The following is a 23,090-nucleotide window of genomic DNA, read 5'->3' on the forward strand; positions in this document are numbered from 1 at the left end:
TGGCTGTTCTGATTTTAACTTCAATACTACATTCACATTTTCCCAATAATCTTTCATTGCCTTTGTAATGAAGAATTTATCTGGCTCTGCCTTAAAAATAGAAGATTTAAAATTTAGGAGGGTTTATTTTTATATACCTGACAAGAATTGCTTCTTATTCACTTCACAAACTGTGAAGTGATCTATGATGACTGGAAGCTTGGGCATAAGTTGAGATGAACCATGCCTCAAGTGAGCTTTCCATAACGTTATGTGTACTCACCTGACATGAGCAGACAGAACACCGATCCTCTCTCAAGGTCCAGACTTGTCCATTACGCTTCAAGCCTTCATCATGGGGACAGTCTCCAGTGCAGTGCTCACCAATAGGACATCGACAGTCAAACCCTCCGTCAAGATTCACACAGACCGAGTCATTCCAGCAACTGTGTATCCCTGAGGCACATTCGTCGATATCTGTGAAGGGCCAAAGATGGAATTTCAAGTTGGCTTCTGCTCTTGCAGAGGTAACAGAACGAAACTGACTTTGACATCAGATCTCGGGATGGACCCGGACAAGATTCACCTTTTGTCAGTCCATGTCCCTGTGTATATGCTCTCTGTTACAAATCAGTGCAAGTGCATGGCAAGGACAAGGTGACACCATCAATTTGTCCAGTGACTTTGCTACCGACCTCATGCCAATCAATGAATCAAGGACAAATTGCAATCAATTGCAAACTGAATCAATTAGTGAGTATCTTGTCAAGCACTGGTCTGAAGAGATGTCGTGCAACATTTCATAGATGAGATTTAATTCTTCAGCTGTCAGATAGTTAACATTTTTTTTATACATCAGCACTTGTGACACCATCTAAATGTAGATTCACTCAATTGGACAGTCTCACAATCGTGAGGGAAGAATTTGAAACCGGCAAGTTGGAGCGCATTTAGAATCATCTGTATCTGAATAATCAATAGCCATAGTATCTCAGCTGAGGGTTTTGATTGCTTTTGGCTGAGCTTAGTTCTCTCATCATCGGAGCGGGCGGGAGTGAGAGAAAACAGAAAAAACACAGCATTCAGAAAGTAGCCATTCTTAATCAAGTGGAATTGAGTAAATTAGAGTGAAGACTGTGAGGGTTGCTGATGGGAGCAATTAACTGTGCTGTGAGTCATTGTTCAACTCTGTAAGAATGTTAAGGATTAGAGGTTAAGATGTAACAGATGCTTAACTGGCACTTATTAAGTACACTGTGCTGATATAAACATTGAACACATTAGAGTAAAATTGCCAATGTGCTGTTTCTTGTTGACCCACATATTCATTTACCCACAATTACCCATTGAAACCACATGGAGGATTTGATACATTTTATCAATGAAAATTTCCGTCATTTTAAAGCACCTTTCTGAACACTGCCTTCACTCACTTCCTGATGAGTTTCTTCACCCTTCTAGGGGACGATGTCAATGCTCCAGCTAAATACTTCAATAGATGGAGCTGTAAAATTGATACAGTCCTGCTCTCTCATTAGAGAGCGCAATGACTGGTGGTGATTTAACCAGGCTGTCACCATTACTTCAGATGAGGGCAGAGGTTGAGAAGGAGGGGACTTCATGGTAACATCATGGTTCTGAATACAGGAATTGAACCCACATTGTTTGCATCACCCTCTATCTCAAACCAGCCATCTGAGCTAAGGAAGCATCACATCTGGGGGATTTGAGTCAGATACATGTGAAAGTTGTGGCTCTAGGAGTTGAGGGAGGCAATCCAATGATGGGGATGGGCAATAAATGTTGGCTCAGCCAACAACACCCACATTCAATGAATGAAAACAAAGTCATTCTGCACTGGAATATTGACTGTTATTTACACTTAGTCATCCAATACAGAGTAGTTTTGCTAAACCAATTTTGATATGTCAGTCCCACCTCTCATGACTCACACAAGAAAAGCAGGATTCTGTTGAAAAACTGAAATATAAACAGAAAATGTAGCTCAACAGGTCAGGTACCATCTATCAAGAGAGCCAGAACTGAAATGCTTGGATAACATCCTGATGAATCTCTCCATCCCCTCTAGTGCAATCACGCCATTTCTATAATGGAATGACCAAAACTGTACATAGAACTCCAGCTGTGACGTAAGTAAAGTCCTTTACAGCTCCAACATAACCTCCCTGCTCTAATAATCCATGCCAAGAGTGATAAAGTGTACTGGGAGACAGTGAGGTCTGCAGATGTTGGAGATCAGAGTTGAGAGTGTGTTACTGAAAAAGCACAGCAGGTCAGGCAGCATCCGAGGAGCAGGAAAATCGAGATTTCGGGCTAGATAAAGTGTACCATATGCCTTCTTAATTACCCTATTAACGTGTCTTGTTTCAATCAGTGATCTGTGGATAACCGCCCCCAAGATCTGTCTGTTCCTCTGAGCTAACCAAGTGTCCTGCAATTCACTGAGTACTCCCTTGTCTTATTCATTCTTCCAAATGCTACACCTCACAGTTATCAAGGTTAAATTCCATCTACCATTGACATGTCCATCTAACCAATCCGTCTGCATCCTCCTGTAACCTAGCACCTTCCTCCACACTATCAGCCACCCAGGCAATCTTTGTGTCATCCACAATCTTACTGATCATCAACCAGCCACATATTTTCTTCAATATTGTTTATATATAACATCAACCATAAGCGGGCCAGCACTGATCTCTGTACCACACCAGCCTCCTGTCACATAAGCAGTCTTCTATTAGCACCCTCTGTCTCATGTCACCAAACCAATTTTAGATTCAACTTATCAAGTTACACTGGTTCCCATGTGTTTTTATCTTGTTTATCCATCTCCCATGTGGTACCTCATCAAAAACTTTGCTGAAATTCATACAAACCACATTAAGGATATTGTGTAACTTGAAAGGGTTCAGAGAAGATTTCCAAGGAAGTTGCCAGAGTTAGAGGGTTTGAGCTATAGGGAGAGGCTGGATAGCCTGGAGCCATTTTCCACACACTTCCACACATATCATCATCTGTATCTGTTGCTCCCGATGTAGTCTTCTCTTCATGGGGTAGACAGATGTCTACTTGTGGAACGCTTCAGAGAACATTTCCGGGTCACACGCATGAAACAACTCCACCAGCCCGTGGCCGAACACTTTAACTCCCCCCCCCACTCAGCCAAGGGCATGCAAATACTGGATCACCTCCATTGCCAAACCCTTACCACCCAACACCTGGAGGAAGAATGCCTCATCTTCTGCTCGGGACTCTGCAACCACAAGGAATCAATGTGGATTTCACCAGTTTCCTCATTTCCCCTCCCTCCACCTTATCCAAGATCCAACCTTCCAACTTAGTACCACCCTCTTGATTTGTCCTAACTGTCCATTTTCTTTCCTATCCAACCACCCTCCAACCTATCACTTTTGTCTACCTATTGCATTCTCAGCTACCTTCCTCCCAGCCCCCTTTGGCCACCCCCTCATTCGTGATGAAGGGCTTATGCCTAAAATGTTGATTTTCCTGCTCCTCAGATGCTGCCTGACCGGCTGTGCTTTTGCAGCACTACGCTCTTCGACTCTGAAGTGGATATTGTTTGACTGGCAAGTTGATTGGATGAGGTGTTACCACAGAAGAAGCAATGTTGAAAAATAGGCTTTCCAAGCTCTAGGGTAATTCCAGCACTCGTGTTGAGAAGTAGTTCTTCCTTGTTCATTTCCTTTTTAACTGGTTTGCAACACTTGGACTGAGGTTGGCTCTGCACTTGCACTGAAGAGTGACTAGGGGATAATCCTTCAACTATGACTTTCACAGATATTGGACTGTGGATGGATACACATGAGAGTGTTCAGTCCCACTAGTCTACTCCAGCACAGTTGAAACTGGCTTTTATAATTTCTGTCCATGTGTATTCTTCAACAAATATCAAAACATTCAGTAATTTGGGACATAATACATGGGGGGGACTTGATGTTGAACAGGGGATCGCAGACCCCCGACTATCTTTGTGGCCAGAAGAGTTCACAGTCTAGTCTGTTTGAAGTTTCTTTAACATCCCAATGATCTTTGCAGTTGCTGTCTCTATTGCTGTCTTCTTTTAAACAAAACACATTTTGGATTTAAGGGCTCATCATGTCCATAGCAGTTTGAGGCTTAAACTCATCAGCATAAGATCCATCGATTACCCAACGATTTGGGTCATTGTGAAGGAAAGTTCTTGAAAATATACTGGCTCCCCAGGATTCAACCATGAGTAGTTATTATCAGTTCAAACATCTGAATAATTGTCATTCAATTGTTATTCACTTCAACAGAGATAGTGAGCTTCTCCTCACTATATCAAGCCACCTTTTGCGTTGCTTCTGTAGAAGTAACAATCTCTCTATTAGTTTTACTGAGACTTCCATTATCCCGTCAGCACTCTTAGCTAGAGGTACAAGAGGATAGGTTTACAGGTACAGTGTATTAAGATGAGAAGTAAAACATCAAGTTAGCTCCTAAGGCTGTACCAATTGGGAGCAAGAGTCTTTGCTTTACTTTATAAATGCCCAAGAAATGAATAGTTTTATAACTTCTTGAACTAATGGCACTGTGGGTGTACCAATTGAATTCACCTAGATTACACAGATCCAGGAAGGGAGCTCACCAACACATTCTTTAGAACAATTAGGGATGGACGATAAGTACTGACCTAGCCAGCAATAGCCACATCTCATGCATGACTGTTTAGGGTGGTACGGTGGCTCAGTGGTTAGCACTGTTGCCTCATAGTGCCACGGACACGGGTTTGATTCCAGCCTTGGGGTCTGTCTGTGTGGAGTTTGCACATTGTCTATGTGGATTTCCTCCCACAATCCAAAAGATGTGCAGTCAGATGAATTGGCCATGCTAAATTATCCATAGTGTTAAGTGCATTAGATGGGGGTAAATATAGGGTAGGGGAATGGGTCTGGTTACTCTTTGGAGGGTTGGTGTGGACTTGTTGGGCCAAAGGGCCTGTTTCCATACTGTAGTAAATTTAATCTAAAAAAAAACAGTAGACATGTGAATGAACAAACATAATGGTGTTACATGTACATACTACATAACAATTGATAACTTGCCAGCTTTACACTTTGCTTTTTTTCTTAAGTTCACGATGCAAAGCAAAAATGGTGCAGTGAATGAAAAATACTCTTCTTGCAGTGTTGCCAGTGTGAGAGAAGGTAGGTTTAACTGATTACAGACTGATTTACTAAGCCTGGCTAAATTGGTGAAACAAGCTGAGAAGCATCTTATGTTTAATTTCTGCTTTGCTAAAAAGATGGCCCTAGCTACATGTCACGAGCAACTTATTCCATTCAATGCACAATTTACTTATAAATTGCGATGATTTCAAAAGTTTTTTTTTAAAAGCAAAAAGGCTCATTATTTTGCTTCGTAGTGTGAAAGTATCCTGCCCAGAATTTAACATGGAGTCAGATCTCAGAGTGAAAAAGTAAACTTTTATTTTGGGGAATGTTGTGGTGAAAATCTCACTGGCTGGGCTGAGAATAAATGTCAGCGCGTCCTTGCAGTCTCTTCACTGAAGACAAATGTTTGTGCTGCTTATGGGGTACCATCATTATTCTTCAGTAAAACCTCTTTTGTGCATGGCATGAACAGATCTTGCTTATTTCAGAGCTGTCAGCTTTAAGGTTGTTTAGATTAGATTTTAATGGAATTTTGAGATTTCGCCAGTGTAAATGAACAAAAAAAAAGCAATGCTACAGCTTCAATTGTGTCATGAGGAAACAGTGTAGTTTCACACTGAAGCACTACTTGAAATGCAAGCTCTTTGTCTTCCTTGTTCTTCTCTTGATTATGTGTCTGGATTTGACAGCACTTCAATAGCAATACTTAATGAGATATTCATTCCAAGAGAAAAGAATGTTGGCAACCCCAGGAAACATGGGCTATTCTGGAAAACATGATCCAAGTTACAACGCCATGATGGGACTTGTAGCTTTACCTTTCAATTCCTCTGGGACTGAACATACATTGCATTCTGTTGATATCATCTCGACAAAACCTCATAGGAAGTTACAGCTACTATTCCATCATGCTTCAGAACTTGCTCTCTCTTTAAAGGGAACAAGCATGATGACCAAATTAAAATAACTTTTGTTTCTGTATCACTTAATTGAACAGTATATTGATAGATGACTCCAATTTCAGGCAAATAAGTCAAATGTTGTTTCCCTCACACAATATTCAGTTTCTGAATATTCAAGGTGAACAGTTGCCGATTTTGTTTTAATTAATGTGTTCAGAAATGTTATTACAAACCTCTGGGGCAGGTGGGATTTGATCACAAGTCTAGTTTAGAGGTAGGGACACCATCAGTGTGTCACATTGCAGTGTGCAGTTCTGGTCTCCAAATTTGAGGAAGGATATTCTGGGAGTGCAGTGTAGGTTCACGAGGTCAATTCCTGGAATGGCGGGACTATCATATGTTGAAAGATTGGAGCGACTGGGCTTGTATACACTTGAGTTTGGAAAGATGAGAGGGGATATGATTGAGACGTATAAGATTATTAAAGGATTAGACACTCTGGAGGCAGAAAGCATGTTTCTGCTGATGGGTGAGTGCCGAACCAGAGGACACAGCTTAAAAATAAGGGGTAGGCCATTTAGAACAGAGATGAGGAGAAGCTTCTTCACCCAGAAAGTGGTGGGTTTATGGAATGCTCTGCCCCAGAAGGCAGTGGAGGCCAAATCTCTGGATACTTTCAAGAAAGAGTTAGACAGAACTCTTAAAGAGAATGGAATCAAAGGTTATGGGGATAAGGCAGGAACAGGATACTGATTGAGGATGATCAGCCATGATCATAATGATTGGTGGTGCTGGCTCGAAGGGCTGAATGGCCTACTCCTGCACCCATTGTCTATTGTCTATTGCCACAAGAGCTCAAAGCAAATTGCTTTGTCAATTTAAACGATCCCCAGTGTGACACAATAACAGAAATTGTCCTTTTAAGTATTGCTGATCAACTTGTTCCGAGATGGTGTAACTTGAATCCTGGCCTCTAGGCTCAGAGGGAGCTACTGTGAACCTTTCCAGTTCAACTTCTGCTGCCTTAAAGGAAGGGTTTCAAAAATTGCCTTAAATCTGAGTTCAAGGTGGAATTAATAACCAACCAAGATGGTCAAGGAAAGGAAAAATGAACACTAATTAGCCATGACAGATAAAAACAGAATCCTGTAGCACAGTCGTACAGCCCCTATCTCTGAGGCAGGAGGCCAATTTCAAGGTTTACCTTCTCCAAAAGGTGTATAATAACATTTCTAATGAGGCTGATTGGAGATACCTGCATTGGATTATATTTGGCAAACAGTGCAAAAAACAGGCCATTGGGCCCAACCAGTTTGCACTCCATTTGAGACTCTTGTCTGTCCTCATCTAACTCTACTTCTGGATATTTAAAAAAAAAGACATGGGGCCAACTGATGATCAGGTGGTGCAATGGTTGTGTCCTTACCTGTGAGCCAGGGGACTCAGATTCAAATCCCACCTGCTCTAGAAATGTGTAAGAACATGTCTGGGCAGATTGACTACAGCCAATCTTTTAAAAATAAAGCATATGGAAGATGCAAATGCTTGAAATTGCAAATTATTCCAATTCTATGATGGAATGTCAGCTTTTAAGATCAAGAACCCAGCAACAGCTTATTAAGGGAGGCTTACATATGTTTTGTTTGTTTGAGAGCAGTTTGCAACCTGAGATGTTTGAGTCTCAATGAGATATTGCTTGACTAGCTGTGCTCCTTCATTGATTTGATGTTGATTTTGCATCCCATCACGGACATGTGACTAGATTGACACCAGAAGGACTAACCTCTCTAATTCTCAGTCATTAAGAATTGTTTGATGCAATTTAGCATGTTTCTTCAAAATTTATTTTTTGGCATGGAAATTTTAAAGCTTCAATTCCCAATCTATTTTTTGTTCTTTTCCTCCATGGCAAATGGGGGAATTTGAATTCAATGAGAAAAATTAGGATTTAGAGTCTAATGGTGACCACAGAACCATCACTGATTGTTGGATAAATCTCATCTAGCTCACTAATGTTCTCCAACTTTAACTGGTCCAGCCTACATGTAACTCCAGACCCAGAATGATGCAGTTGACTCTCAGGGAGGGACAGCAAGTGTTGATGTAGCCAGGGATGTCTTCATCTCATGAATGAATGAGAAAAATACAGTCCTATAGTGTTTGCTTCCCTGAGATCAAATTAACTGGGTTTAATAACAAGTAGTTCAAATGCTGTTAGCTGGAATGGTTGAAGTTACCCAGAGATCCAGGAGGAGCAGGGCACATCTTGAAAAACTCACAAACTTGCCATCTTGTTCACCCAGAAGAGACAGCTCAACCAATTTGTCTGTGCTAGTTCATAAAGATGCGATTATACAATTTCCATAAACACTGCTAACCAGGGGTTTTTAAACTGCCTATCTAGCTGTTAGCATGTTGTCAGCCTGAGGAATTATTCCTTAATTAATCTCACAACCCTCACCAATCTCATAAATATACACTCATTATCGCAAACAGTTAACGTTGTCATATGACATCTTGTTTTGTACAATTTTGTTAACTATTGCAGGTGGCTCAGTGGTTAGCACTGTTGCCTCACAGCATCAGGGACCTGGGTTTGATTCCATCCTCAGGTGACTGTGTAGAGTTTGCACATTCTCCATGTGTCTGCATGGGTTTCCTCCAGGTGCTCTGGTTTCCACCAGGGTTGATGACGATTAGCCATTGCCGGTTCTCCACCAGCGTTTCTCCACTGGGGTCGCTTGACCTCTGGAGACTACTCGCCACCGGGAATATATATACGAACTGATTGTTTTCCCTCCCGCCTGTTCTTTCATACTTCTCAGTCCCCTTTATTCATACAACATAGTATATATTGATAAAAAAAAGAGGTGAAATAAATATAATTTTATTGGTTTATATTTAAAAAAATGAGTTACAAGCATTTGCGGTGGCGAAGCGTCCTCAGCGGCCAATGGGTGGTGGCGAAGCGTCCTCAGCGGCCAATGGGTGGTGGCGAAGCGTCCTCAGCGGTGAAAGGGCAGTGGCTAATCAGCGGCGGCAAATGGTCCCATCTGGTTTCATCCCACAGTCCAAAGATGTGCAGGTCAGGTGAATTGGTCATGCTAAATTTCCCATAGTGTTCAGGGATGTGTTGGTTAGGTGCATTAGTCAGGAGTAAACATAGGGTAAGGGAATGGGTCTGGGTGGATTACTCTTCAGAGGGTCGGTGAGGACTTGTTGAGTCAAAGGGCCTGTTTCCACACTGTAGGGATTCTGTGATTTTGTGAGTTAACCCAACCTCCTAATTACTTGCAAACTTGATGATTAAGTGCTGTTAACTATGATTCCAATAAACATTTGTCACTTCATAACTTTGTTCTTTGATGTCTTTGATAACTGCCAAAATAAAACATAATTCACTCCCTCACTGGCCTGTGTGGATACTGATAGAAGCAAACTTCAGGCATTGCTAACCCCAAGGCAGAGATAGAAACTTCACGAGGAAGTTACCCTGAAGGGATTAAGAATATATCAATGTCCTGATGGCATATTGTTTTGTATGATGGGTTTTAACACTGGATGTTGCATCTAGATTAGATTAGATTAGATTACTTGCAGTGTGTAAACAGGCCCTTCAGCCCAACAAGTCCACACTGACCCGCCGAAGCGCAACCCACCCATACCCCTACATTTACCCTTTACCTAACACTACGGGCAATTTAGCATGGCCAATTCACCTGACACGCACATCTTTGGACTGTGGGAGGAAACCGGAGCAAACCCACGCAGACACGGGGAGAACGTGCAAACTCCACACAGTCAGTCGCCTGAGTCGGGAATTGAACCCGGGTCTCAGGCGCTGTGAGACAGCAGTGCTAACCACTGTGCCACCGTGCCGCCCCTTTTTTTCCTAAGGGTATCTATTGACTGTGCTACTGAATGGTTGAATAAGGAATTTTGATAGCATTTCATGATGGGCCAAATAGTTGAATTAAGCACAGGGCATGACAGAATTGTCGGCATGTATGTATGTAATAGTAGGGAGGCACAAGGGATCAGTGAAAGTTAGTAATAGAGAGACCGAGAACAGACAAATTAATGACTACTCAAGAAAAAAGAGAACAAAGAACAAAGAAGGTTTACAGCACAGGAACAGGCCCTTCGGCCCTCCGAGCCTGAGCCAATCCAAATCCATTGTTTAAACCTATCACCCAATTCCTCAGCATCTGTATCCCTCTGCTCACCACCTACTCATGCATCTGTCCAAACACACCTTAAATGAATCTACCGCGACTGCCTCTATTACCTCTGCTGGCAATGTGTTCCAGGCACCTACCACCCTCTCAGTAAAGTGCTTTCCACGTGTATCCCCCTTAAACTTTTCACCTCTCACCTTGAAAACATGACCTCTCGTTATTGAATCCTTCACCCTGGGAAAAAGCTTGTCTCTATCCACCCTGTCTATACCCTTCATGATTGTGTAAACCTCAATCAGGTCCCCCCTCAATCTCCTTGTTTCTAACGAAAATAAACCTAACCTACTCAACCTCTCTTCATAGCTAACACCTTCCATACCATGCAACATCCGCGTAAACCTTCTCTGCACCCTCTCCAAAGCGTCCACATCCTTTTGGTAATGTGGCGACCAGAACTGTACACAGTATTCTAAATGCAGCCAGACCAATGTCTTGTACAACTCGTGGAGAAGGTTACTAACTACTGCAATATACCAAATTTGAATAAACATTACAAGATAAAAAAGAATGCTGAAACAAACAGAAACAAAAAATACTGGAGAAATTCAGCAGGTCTGGCAACATTTGTGCAGAGAAAACAGAATTAATATTTCAAGCCCAGATTCTTCTTCAGAGCACTTTTGTTTATATCACATCTCCAGCATTGGCAGTATTTTGTGTTGCATTATTTCAGATGCTGGACATCTTCAGGAGGGTAGGCTGCAGATAATTTTAACCCAGTCACAGTGCACTCACTTGCCCAACTCCAATAGGCTCGACATTTCAACTCTTCCTGTTCTATTGATGCTGTCTAATCTGCTGAGCATTTCTAACATGGGGTGTTGAATAAGTAGTTCATTCCTGATGAAGGGCTCTGGCCCGAAACGTAGAATTTCCTGTTCCTTGGATGCTGCCTGACCTGCTGCGTTTTAACCAGCAACACATTTTCAGCGGTGTTGAATAAGTGTTTGATTGGGTTGAGGTGAAATGTCACATCATCTTGGATAAACAATGTAAAGAGCTTGTGCCACAATTAGACGAAGGAGCGTAACATTATGTAAAACATTAATAAGGTGCATTCAGTGTAACAAGGTAAGAAATGCAGGATTCATCAGCATTCAGAACAGCTAAGAGCTAAGCTTTGCAAGCCTTGATTCCTATTGAAGCAGATTTGAAATATTTGCCAAGTCAGCACAAGTGACAGGTTTAGCCAAAGAAGTGGGACCAGAGTCAGTGTGCTCAAAAAAATGAAATCTTCTGCACGCTGAACTCAGTGTCAGGATCGACCTGGATTGATGATTCTCCCAGCCCTGCATCAGCCTCCTACAGATAAGTTTATAGACATGAAACATGCCTAAATTCCTCATGTCTGCTGTCTAATAAAATTATTTGTTGATCTGACTCCTGGGTCTCCAACTTCACAACAGAATGTCTCACCTCATAACTGATCAGAAATCATTAGCATCAAAGATCCTGCCTGAGGTCATTAAAAATATCTATGTTAGTTCTAATATAACCTTTCCACTGTTGAAATGTGCTCCATTGGTTTATATAGTGTACCTCAGAAAATCATTACCCTGATAATTCACATTTCTGAAAAGGGCTTTTACAAATCACTCAGTTACAACATCATTGATGACCTAAATAGATCCATTCATATAAATAGCATATCACTCTTGCACTGTACTTTTGTCCACTATTAATTACAACATTAATTTGTATTGATTTGAGTATTTCTTTCATTGTCTATGTACATTGACGGTCAATACATGAAACACTGATGATACACCGATTTGGAATTTAACTTGTTGACATCACAATGAATGTATGGCTATACTCAGTCCTGGGTTAATTTGCTCTGAAGCTTGGTGAATTAAACAGGCCCCAGGCAATGTTTCTGAGCCACCTGTGGGAAACTAATCTTGTTTGATCCTTGTGCAGCAGAAGTTGCATCTGATTTAAGTCAAATTCCTCTCTTGATCATGCACATAGACTCTCTCTCTCTCATACACATACACTCTCTCTCTCACACACACACACAAGCACTCTTTCTCTCTCACACAGAAACATACTCTCTCACACATGCAAATACACACACTCTCACACACACAAACACATGCACTCTTGCAAACCGTTTCTTTTTAACACATACACACATGTTCTCTCTCACACACAAGCACACAGACACACAAATACACTCACACACACAAACAGACATGCTCTCTCACACACTCAAACACACACACACACTCTCACTCTCACAAGCCATCTCTCTTTAAGACACATACACATATGCTCACAAACACACACACACACACAGAATCTCTCTCTCTCTCTCTCTCTCACATATGCATTTATGTGCGTGAACACGCACTCTAAAATGAAAATGCAAGGATGTTAAACATAAAGAAAATTATACCTATAAACTCAAGAGCAACGTTTACTGATAAAAGACTTTTCATTTGCAGAGTTCAATTCAGCCACTGAATATATTTACACATGACTCATGTAACACAATTCTGTTTCTCAATGCTGGTGACAGCTTTTTCCATGTGGAAACTTTTTCAATTGACAGAATCTAAATTGGTACATTTTCTTATGATAACAAAAAATTGGCCTTGAGAAATGGATACTCAAGCATATTATAAGGTGACTTTATTGTTAGCAACTTATCCTCTAAGCTAGAACCAAACTTGCTTGCTGCTTTTTAACTAGGAGAAAAGCCAGAGGCTTGAAACCACACTGCAATTAATGGAGGGGCGAGCAGTGCTTGCTCTTTCAGCTGCATAGTTCAGATTGAAATGTACACAGACTGTGCCTGTGCAGTTAAATGCCCAAGATCAGGAAGTTGCTGCTGGAGATCCTTGAGATATTTCTGGATCATGGTACCTCATTGTGAGAATCCACATTTCTGCCTGTGGAACAATGAGACACTGCCACATTAACCTGATTTCGATATAATGCATTGTCCATGCCTAAGCTAGTACACTTTTTCACAACTTGGAAAGACTTAACTGCTATCCAATATCAATTTTCACTATTTGCATTTTCAACAGATGGGGAGTTTCATTCCCTCAGTTTTAATTATTGTTGGAAATGTTTTTAAATATATACTTATCTTTGTTTTGGTCTCACTCATACCCCTCACTTGTTCTCAATTACCTTTTAGAGTCTTAGATTCATACAGCACAGAAACAGACACTTCAATCCGACCATTCCATGGTGAAAACAATCCCAAACTAAACTAGTTCCACCTGACTGCTCCTGGCCCATATCCCTCCAAACCTTTCCTATTCATGAACTTATCCATACGTCTTTTAAACACTGCCATTGTACCCAAATCCACCACTTCCTCAGCAAGTTCATTTCACACGTGAATCGCCCTCTCTGCCCTTCACGTCTTTTGCAAATCTCTCTCCACTCACCTTAAAAATGTTCCCCCGGTCTTGAAATCTCCTATCCTAGGGAAAAGATAACTACCATTAACTCTACCTATACCCCTCATTATTTTATCAGCTTTTATCAGGTTACTTCTCAACCCCCTACACTCCAGTGAAAATGTCCCAGTTGGGCTGGCATGGTGGCTCAGTGGTTAGCACTGCTGCCTCATAGCAGCAGGGTCCCAAGTTCAATTCCTGCCTTGGGCAACTGTCTGTGTGGGTTTCCTCCCATGGTCCAAAAGATGCTTGGGTCAGGTGAATTGGCCATGCTAAATTTCGCTATGGTGTTAAGTGCGTTAGTCAAAGGGAAATGGGTCTGGGTGGGTTACTCTTTGGAGGGTCGGTTTGGGCTGAAGGGCCTGTTTTCACACTGTAGGGAATCTAATATATCCAACCTTTCTTTATAACTCAAACCTTCCATACCTGGCAACATCCTGGTAATTCTGTTCTGAACCCACTCCAGCTTAATAATATCCTTTCCAAACTGGGCTATCAGAACTGGATACAGTACTCCAGAAGAGGGCTTACCAACATCCTGTACAACCTCAACATGACTTTACAACTTTAAATACAAATGACTTTTATTCAGTTTATTTTCTTTTATGTACCTAATGTTACAGTGAATTCACTACTCTAACTAACGTGTTGGTTCAGACATTGTGCTACTCAGTCACAATCCTTCAATCTATTTAGTAAAGGGGACGCACAGTTCTAGTACTAATCATACTGGTCCTGTACAGAGCATTGTGGGCTTATTTTGGACTTTTTGCAAGGTTTGTGAAGGTTTGTAGCTCAGGTTGAGGTTTAGGGTGTAGGTTTGCTCACTGAGCTGTAGGTTTGATATCCAGACATTTCATTACCTGGCTAGGTAACATCATCAATGGCGACCTCCAAGTGAAGCGAAGCTGTTGTCTCCTGCTTTCTATTTATATGTTTCTCCAGGATGGGGTTCCTGGGGTTTGCAGTGACAGCCAGACTACTAAGACCCCTCAGAATCCTAGTAGCACACAAACCCAACAACACTCTCAAACAAAAACTAACAAACTTAAAAGACCTAGAACAACCCATGGACAAAACCAACGGCATATACAAAATTCCATGCAAGGACTGCCACAAACACTATGTAGGACAAACAGGAAGAAAGTTAGCCACCAGGATACACGAAGACCAGCTAGCCACAAAAAGACATGACCCTCTCTCCCTCGTAGCCCTACACACGGAAGAGAAAAGACACCAATTCGACTGGGACAACACATCTATCCTGGGACAGCAGTTCAGACAGCATTTCGCTGCTCCTTGGATGCTGCCTGAACTGCTGTGCTCTTCCAGCACCACTAATCCAGAATCTGGTTTCCAGCATCTGCAGTCATTGTTTTTACCTCTATCCTGGGACAGGCTAAGCAAAGACATGCCAGAGAATTCCTAAAGGCCTGGCACTCCAACCACAACGCCATAAACAAACACATAGATCTAGATACCATCTATCAACCCCTCAGAAAACGAACAGGAAATGACATCACCACAAACCCCAGGAACTCCATCCAGGACAAATATATAAATAGAAAGGAGGAGACAACAGCTTCGCTTCACTTGGAGATCGCCACTGATGATGTTACCTAGCCAGGTAATGAAACGTCTGGATATCAAACTTACAGCTCAGCGAGCAAACCTACACCCCTTATTTTGGACTGATTTTGGAATCTTACAGGGTTCTGAATGCTATGTGTCACAAAGCTAGACCTTTGTTTTCCTAAAAGCTGTTCCTTGGCTCAAGGAGACTGTCTCCTTGATTATTTTTCAGAGGGGTAATAAACTAGGCTGGGCTCCGATCAGACTTCCTGAAGAAGGGCTCATGCCCGAAACGTCGACTCTCCTGCTCCTTGGATGCTGCCTGACCTGCTGCACTTTTCCAGCAACACATTTTCAGCTCCGATCAGACTGGTTTGGTACAGAGATGAAAACGATTTTGAGAGGCCATTTGCTTTTATGTAAACAGAATGAGACTTCAGGCCAAAGTGGTCATGTTTTAGAAGTGACCTGTAGAATGAAAGGAAAGTGGTCAGCTCTCCAGCTGTGCAGGTTATTTCAGTTCAGAACTGGCTGGGAGTTCAACAGTAAACTGTGTGGAAACTCTCTCCTCTGCCCTTCTAACTTCAACCAGTAAGCATCTGACCCTTTTTTGTACTCTGTTTTAAAGGGAGTTTGCTTATTGGGACTGTTGTGTATATTCGGAACAGCATAATTAAGTCAAGTTTGGATAGACTGAGTTCTGTAGGAATTCTTTATTCTATTCTTTGTGTTTCATTGTGTAATTTTGTGAATAAACTTTTGTCTGTTTTAAATCAAGTAGTCAACCTAGCTAACTTATTCTGGGTAATTTTCACTGTACACTTACCGAAACAAATTGCAAAGTTATGGTCTGAGCTGCCTGCTTAAGAATGTTTTGAGTGGTCTGGCCCAGTCCATAACAGATTGAGGGCACATCTGGGATTATATACAGCGAGTGGTAGGTGCTAGTGTCTTTATTTCGGGTGTTGGTTGGTTGGATAGACAAAGCTTGGGGTAGAAATGGCTCTTTCAGCCGCCAAAGGTTTTTTGGATGTGGATGCGGTGACCTTGGAAGTTTTCAAAAAATGAATAAGACCAAGCTGCAGGAATTAGCAGAGAAGCTGGAATTGGACCTGCCTATTTCTGTGAGGGAAGGTTAGATAATTACAACAGTAGCTCTGCATTTAAACTTCCTGGAGAAACCATCCGAATCTATAGAGATGGCAAGAATTTGATTACAAATAAAGCAGCTTGAGTTAGAGGCGAGAGATAAGGAAACAGTTTGAGTTACAATTAAAAGCAGAAGAGAGAAAAAAAAAAGAGCTTTTGAACTTCAAAAGCTAACACTTAAAAAGGAAAGTAGGAAAAAGTGAGGACTGCAGATGCTGGAGATCAGAGCCAAAAAATGTGTTATTGGAAAAGTGCAGCAGGTCAGGGCAGCATCCAAGGAGCAGGAGAATCGACGTTTGGAGCATAAGCCCTTCTTCAGGAAGAAGGACTTATGCCCCAAGCGTCATTTCTCCTGCTCCTTGGATGCTGCCCTGACCAGCTGCACTTTTCCAGCAGCACATTTTTCACTTAAAAAGGAAAGACAGCTTAAAAGGCTGTGGATAAAGGCTGAAGGGAGCTTAGTGAGGAAGAGAGTGAGGATGAGCAAGCTCCTGCTCGCCAGAGGCCTAGTGAGAAACTGTTTAAGTATGTTCAAGCATTGCTTAATTTTGATGAGAAGGATGTGGAAGCCTTTTTCATCTCATTTGAAAAGGTGGCTAAACAAATGCAGTGGCCAGTGGCAATGTGGGTTTTGTTGATCCAAACAAAAGTTGTAGGTAGGGCTAGTGAGGTATTCGCATTGGTATCTGGGGAGTATGAGGAGATGAAAAAAGCCATTTTAAGTGCATATGAGCTTGTACCAGAAGCCTATAGACAATGTTTCAGGAATCTAAGGGGACACCCTGTTCAAACCTACATTGAGTTTGAAAGGATCAAACAGAGGAATTTTGATAGAAGGATAAGTGGGCAAACCTATGATGCCCTGAGAGGGGTAATTATTTTAGAGGACTTCAAAGATTCACTGCCTGAAGTAGTGTGAACTCATGTGGAAGAGCAGGGAGTTAAAACAGCGAGGTTAGCAGCTGAAGAGACTGATGGTTACGAGCTGGTCCATAAAACACGGTTTGGCTTCCAGAATCAATTTCAGTCCATGAGGGATAGGAACCGGAGTTAAGAGAAATCCTCACATCAAAGGGAAAGTTAGATCTCAGTGTAGATCACAAGGATAACTTACCACAGGGTAAAAAAGAAACACTTGAGGGGACAAAGAAGTTTAAAAGCTCCGGTGTTTTCATTATAATAAAGTGGGCCACACAAAATCACAGCGTTGGTGGGCTAGGAGAAAGCCAGATGTAGGAAAACCAGACAAGTCTGGGAGTTTTGTTGGACTAGTAACAAAAAGCACAAGGGAAGTTAGACAACTGCCTCAGAGTGTACAAGATTATCAGAGGCTGATTACAGAGCAAGTGCCAGATTTGCTTAAAAATCTACATACAACGGTCAAGTTTATTCACATAAGCCAGCAGTAGCAGGTAAGAAGGTTACAATATTAAGGGACACAGGACCCTCTCAGTCTGTAATGCTGAAGGATGAGGAGATATGTATTCCTGAGGGACTATTGCCAGAAAAACTACTGGTAATAGGAATTCATGGTGAGACAAAAATGCTCAATTATAACATGAGGCTGGAGAGACCAGAGAAGAGTGGAGTATTTGTGCTGGGGGGTACTGGTCAAACTCTCAGCTCCAGAAATACAATTTGCCCTTGCAAATGATATTGCTGATTCACTGTTAGGTGTGCAGCCTACTCTAGTTGAAAAGCCAGTGGAGACACAGACAATGGAAGACATGGAGAATGTTGATCCAGGAACTTTCCTTGATTGTAGGATCACAAGATCACAGAGACACAAGATGATGCAGGTGGGATCAAAACGCACAAATAAGGAAGCTGACATTGTGTTATCTAAGACATTTTTTATTCAGATAAGTGGCACAGAGAAGGAGCAATTAGATAAACATGCAAATATCTTTAGCTATGCTAAGCTGATTGAATTACAGCAGAAAGATGAGAACTTGAAACAGTTGAATCAAAGGCCATTTACAGAGAAGGAGAGTGAATGCATTCCTGTGTGTTATTACTAAACAAATGATGTCTTAATGAGGAAATGGAGACCATCACACATTCAAACAGATGAGAAATGGACAGAGATTCATAAAATTGTTTTGCCAGTAGGGTATAGAAAGTGCATGAGCTACCACTTGGAGGTCATTTAGGGGTGAGGAAAACACAGGCTAAAATACAAAGACATTTTTACTGGCCTGGACTACACAAGGATGGAGGTGAATTTTGCCAGATGTGTCATACATGTTAGCTAATCGGAAAACCACAGGCAGTAATAAAACCTGCACCTTTAATACCTATTCCAGCATTTGAGGAACCTTTTACAAGTCTTAATTGATTGTGTAGGTCCCCCACCTCAAACAAAAAGTGGGAATAAGTATTTATTAACAATAATGGATTTGCTGACTAGATTTCCAGAGGCATTCCCATTACGCAACATCACAGCAAAAAGGGTTGTAGCAGAATTACTTAAATGTTTACAAGATACTGACTAGTGTTAGGAAGCATTATTAAGGTGAGGTTGTGTTAAGAAACTTTATTGTTAGGTAGTGCTCACGTAAGGTAGTATTAGCAAGTCTGGAACTTGTTAGCTTCACTAGACAACAGTAAGCCATTATGCTACACTAAGAACAGACTGAAAAGCTGATGGCATAGCCTGAAGAGGCCCCAGGGAGGGTGAGAGATAACAGGACATTAGAGCCGTGTCTAGATACACGTAGCTCAAACTGAGGTAATAGAACGTTATCAGGCGAGACCCAATCACATATGAAAATTCTGAGTTTTACCAAATAAGGATGTAGCACTGGGATGCGAGGGGCTAAAAAGCTAGACAAAGAGAACAATAGACAGAAGGCGCTTTCTCCAGTGAGCAGCAAATCTCACTGTATTTTGTACGGCTCTCTCTCATTAAACCAGCTTATATTTTGAATCAGATCCAGTGTTTCTCTCCTTCAAACGAACACGGGGACGGTAGCCCGTCCTAACACTACCAATAGAGATCCAGTCAGACCAAGGATCAAACTTCACACCCAAAATATTCAAGGAGGTTATGGATAACTTGGGAATAAAGCAATGCAAATATACTGCTTACCATCCGGAATCGCAGGGGGTGCGAGAGAGATGGCATCAAACACTAAAGACAATGTTGAGGGCTTATGGTCAGGATTTTCCAGATGATTGGGATAAGGAAGTTCTAGTTGTACTTTTTGTGATCAGAGATGCATCAAATGAATTGACCAAATTCAGTCCATTTGAATTAATTTTTGGGACTATGTGTCAAATTTTAGCGAAGGATTAAGTACAGCTGGAGAATTTGCTAGACAGCATTTAAAAGTCTCACAGCATGCAATGAAACAGGAAGCAGATAAGAAATTATAAACTTGGAATTTTACAATTGGGGATAAGGTATTAATGTTATTTCCAACAACAGGTGAGCCTTTAAAAGCCAGGTCTAGTGGACCGTATCAAATTGAGAAGAAATTGAGTGAGGTGAACTACTTGATAAGGACTCGGAACAGGAAGAAATCTCACAGAGTGTGTCATGTGAATATGCTCAATAGGTATTTTGATAGGGAAGGAAAGCAAGAGGAGAAGGTGTTAATGATTACAGCGCAGAAGGAAGAAACAAGTTCAGAGGATTCTGAATTGGACATTCCTCAAATCAAATTGGACAATGAGGAAGTTGTCAAAAGTTGGGATAAATTATTAAGTTACCTTCCACAAGAAAATCAAAATGACCTAAAAGAGTTTTTGCTATCACATGGGGAGATATGTGGAGATTAACTGGGAAGTACTAACCTAATTGTGCATGATGTAGAGATAGGAGATGCTGTTCCAATTAAGCAACATCCTTATAGGCATAACCTTCTAAAGTTGGCTCAGGATCAGAAGGAGATAGACCACATGCTCCAAGATGGCACAATCAAAGTGAGTAACAGTGACTGGAGCTCACCCATAGTCATGGTGCCAAAGCCAGACGGTTATGTGTGGAGTATCGCAAAATCAACACCATTACAAACACTTATGCAAATCCAATTCCCACGGTTGGAAGACTGTGTCGCTAAAGTGGGACAGCAATTTACATTTCTAAGTTGGATTTGCTCAAAGGCTACTGGCAGGTACCCCTGCCAGAGAGAACAAAGGCAATTCCTGCTTTTATAACGCCAAATGGACTATATCAGTTCTAAGTCATGCCATTTGGTATGAAAAATGCTCCAGCCACTTTTCAGAGACTGACTAATAAGGTCATTGCTGGATTACCCAACTGTATGGTGTATATTGATGACCTGGTGATTTTCAGTCACTCATGGAAGGAATATTTGCAGCATTTATTGGACTTGTTTGATCAACTTCAGAAGGCAAGCTTGGTGGTAAACCTGGCTAAAGGGAATTTGCCAAAGCCCAAGTCACCTTCCTGGGCCGTGTTATTGGACATGGACAAATGGCCCCAAGGAATGCGAAAATGAAAGTAATTTGGGAATTTCCCACACCATCGATGAAAAAAGCAATATTACAGTTCCTGGGTTTGAGTGGATTTTACCGAAAGTTTGTGCCGAACACTAGCAATGTGGCTGCTCCACTCACTGAATTGTCAAAAAATGGCAAGAAGTTCCAGTGGACAGCAGACTGTCAAAAAGCATTTGACAGCCTAAAGACGATGTTACCCACTGCCCCGGTATTAGCCACACTGGATTATATGAAGCCTTTCAAGGTGGCTGTCGATGCCAGTGATGAGGGTGTCGGCGCAGTGCTCCTGCAGGAGGATGACGAGGGAATAGAAAGATCCATCGGGTATTTTTCCAGGAAGTTGAATGTTCATCAACAGAAATATTCAACAGTGGAGAAAGAGAATTTAAGCTTGGTGTTGACATTACAACATTTCAGTGTTTATTTTACCAGCAATGCATCTGAGACAATTGTATACACTGATCATAACCCATTGACATTTGTGGAGAAATTTAAGGACAAAAATGCCAGCCTGTTTAGATGGAGCTTGTTGTTGCAGCCATTCAATTTGACAACTGTGCATCTGGCAGGTCGTGAAAACATGATTGCTGATGCGTTATCGAGGCTCAAATGAGATACAGGGGTGTTCGGTGGTGGGCTTACCGTGGCCTGAATTTGTATGTGGTTGTGTATATTTGCATGTTTATAGTTAGTATAGTGTATATGTGTGTTTAGACTACTAACTGGGTTTTTGAAGTGTTAAAAATTAAGCCATCTTTCGGTATTGATGGTTCTTTTTTGTAAAGGGGGGAGGTGTCACGAAGGTAGACCTATTTTTTTCCTAAGAGCTGTTGCTTGGTTCAAGGAGAATCTGTCCTTTTTTTTAAGAGGGGTAATAAACCGGGCCGGACTCCGATCAGTCTGGTTTGGTACAGAGATGAAAAGAATTTTGAGCAGCCTTTTGTTTATATGCAAACAGATGAGATTTCAGGCCAAAGAGGTCATGTTTTAGCAGTGACCTGTAGAATGAAAGGAGAGTGGTCAGCTCTCTAGCTGAGCAGTTTACTTCAGTCCAGAACTGGTTGGGAGTTCACCAGTGAGCTGTGTGGAAACTCTCTCTCCTGCCCTTCTAACTTCAACCTGTAAGCATCTGACCCTTTTTTGTACTGTGTTTTAAAGGGGGTTTGCTTATTGGGATTGTTGCGTATATTCGGAACACCATACTAGTTTGGATAGTTTGAGTTCTGTAGGAGCTCTTTATTTCGTTTTTGTGTTTCATTGTGTAATATTGTGAATAAATTTCTGTCTGTTTTAAACCTATTAGTCAATCTAACTAACTTACTCCGGGTAATTTTCATTGTACACTTTCCAAAACAAATCGCAAAGTTATGGTCTGGGCTGCCTGCTTAAGAATGTTCTGAGTGGTTTGGTCTAGTCCATAACACATGGGTGATGGCAGAAATCAGAGAGAATTATGGGAGAAATCCAGTGATCACTTTCGCAGTGTCGGAAGCAACAATTTCAATCATCCAACAGAGTTCCAGATATCGAGTTGGTATTTACCAGAGAAAAGTGAGAGACCTGTTACTGGGCATTATTGATTATCACCCTCATTAACACCAAAAGGCACCGGATTGAAACCAGGTGACACAAACCCCTGACCTGAAAGTCCAAGTGGGGATCTGGTAGCTCCAGGTTGCTGCTTACGTGTCTGGACCAACATCTCAGGTAATGTTCCAAAGCAGTGACCACACATCCCCATGTCCCCAGCATCAACACCTGTCAGTCCTTCCTCATCATTTCAGATCTTATCTGACCACTCTAACAGCCCGCCTCTGCTTTTCAATGCTGCACGTTAGAGTGCACCCACTTCCCTCACAGCAAAGCTGCAGCAAGGACAGGTTGCAGACTGGGACAGGGGCCTAGACTACAGACTGAACCAGGATGCATTGCAGGATCACAAACTTCCTCTCCTCATTCTAACTCAACTTGCAGCCACTTGGGACACTCAGCATCTGTGCTTTGCCCCTTAATACAGGCAGAAAACCAGGTAGCTTGTCTGGGTCAGCACGTTGGCATAGTGGTTAGCACTGCTGCCTCACAACACAAGGGATTTGAGTTTAATTCCAGCCTCGGGTGACTGTCTGTGTGAAGTTTGCACATTCTCCCCGTGTCTGTGTGGGTTTGCTCCAGTTTCCTCCCACAATGCAA

At 41.8% G+C, this 23,090-nt stretch overlaps 1 protein-coding gene across 3 annotated transcripts in view; it reads right to left on the reverse strand.

The window, feature by feature from the left end:
- The window catches only part of LOC132824275 (protein kinase C-binding protein NELL1-like), a 994,503-nt gene that overhangs the window by 38,755 nt on the left and 932,658 nt on the right, over window positions 1–23,090 (reverse strand). For all 3 annotated transcript variants that reach the window (XM_060838612.1, XM_060838613.1, XM_060838611.1), the window contains one exon: window positions 263–456. In XM_060838612.1, coding sequence (XP_060694595.1) covers window positions 263–456 — 194 coding nt within the window. The remainder of the gene's footprint in view (window positions 1–262; window positions 457–23,090) is intronic.

The sequence above is a fragment of the Hemiscyllium ocellatum genome, chromosome 18 (assembly GCF_020745735.1).
Source record: "Hemiscyllium ocellatum isolate sHemOce1 chromosome 18, sHemOce1.pat.X.cur, whole genome shotgun sequence".
NCBI lineage: Eukaryota > Metazoa > Chordata > Chondrichthyes > Orectolobiformes > Hemiscylliidae > Hemiscyllium > Hemiscyllium ocellatum.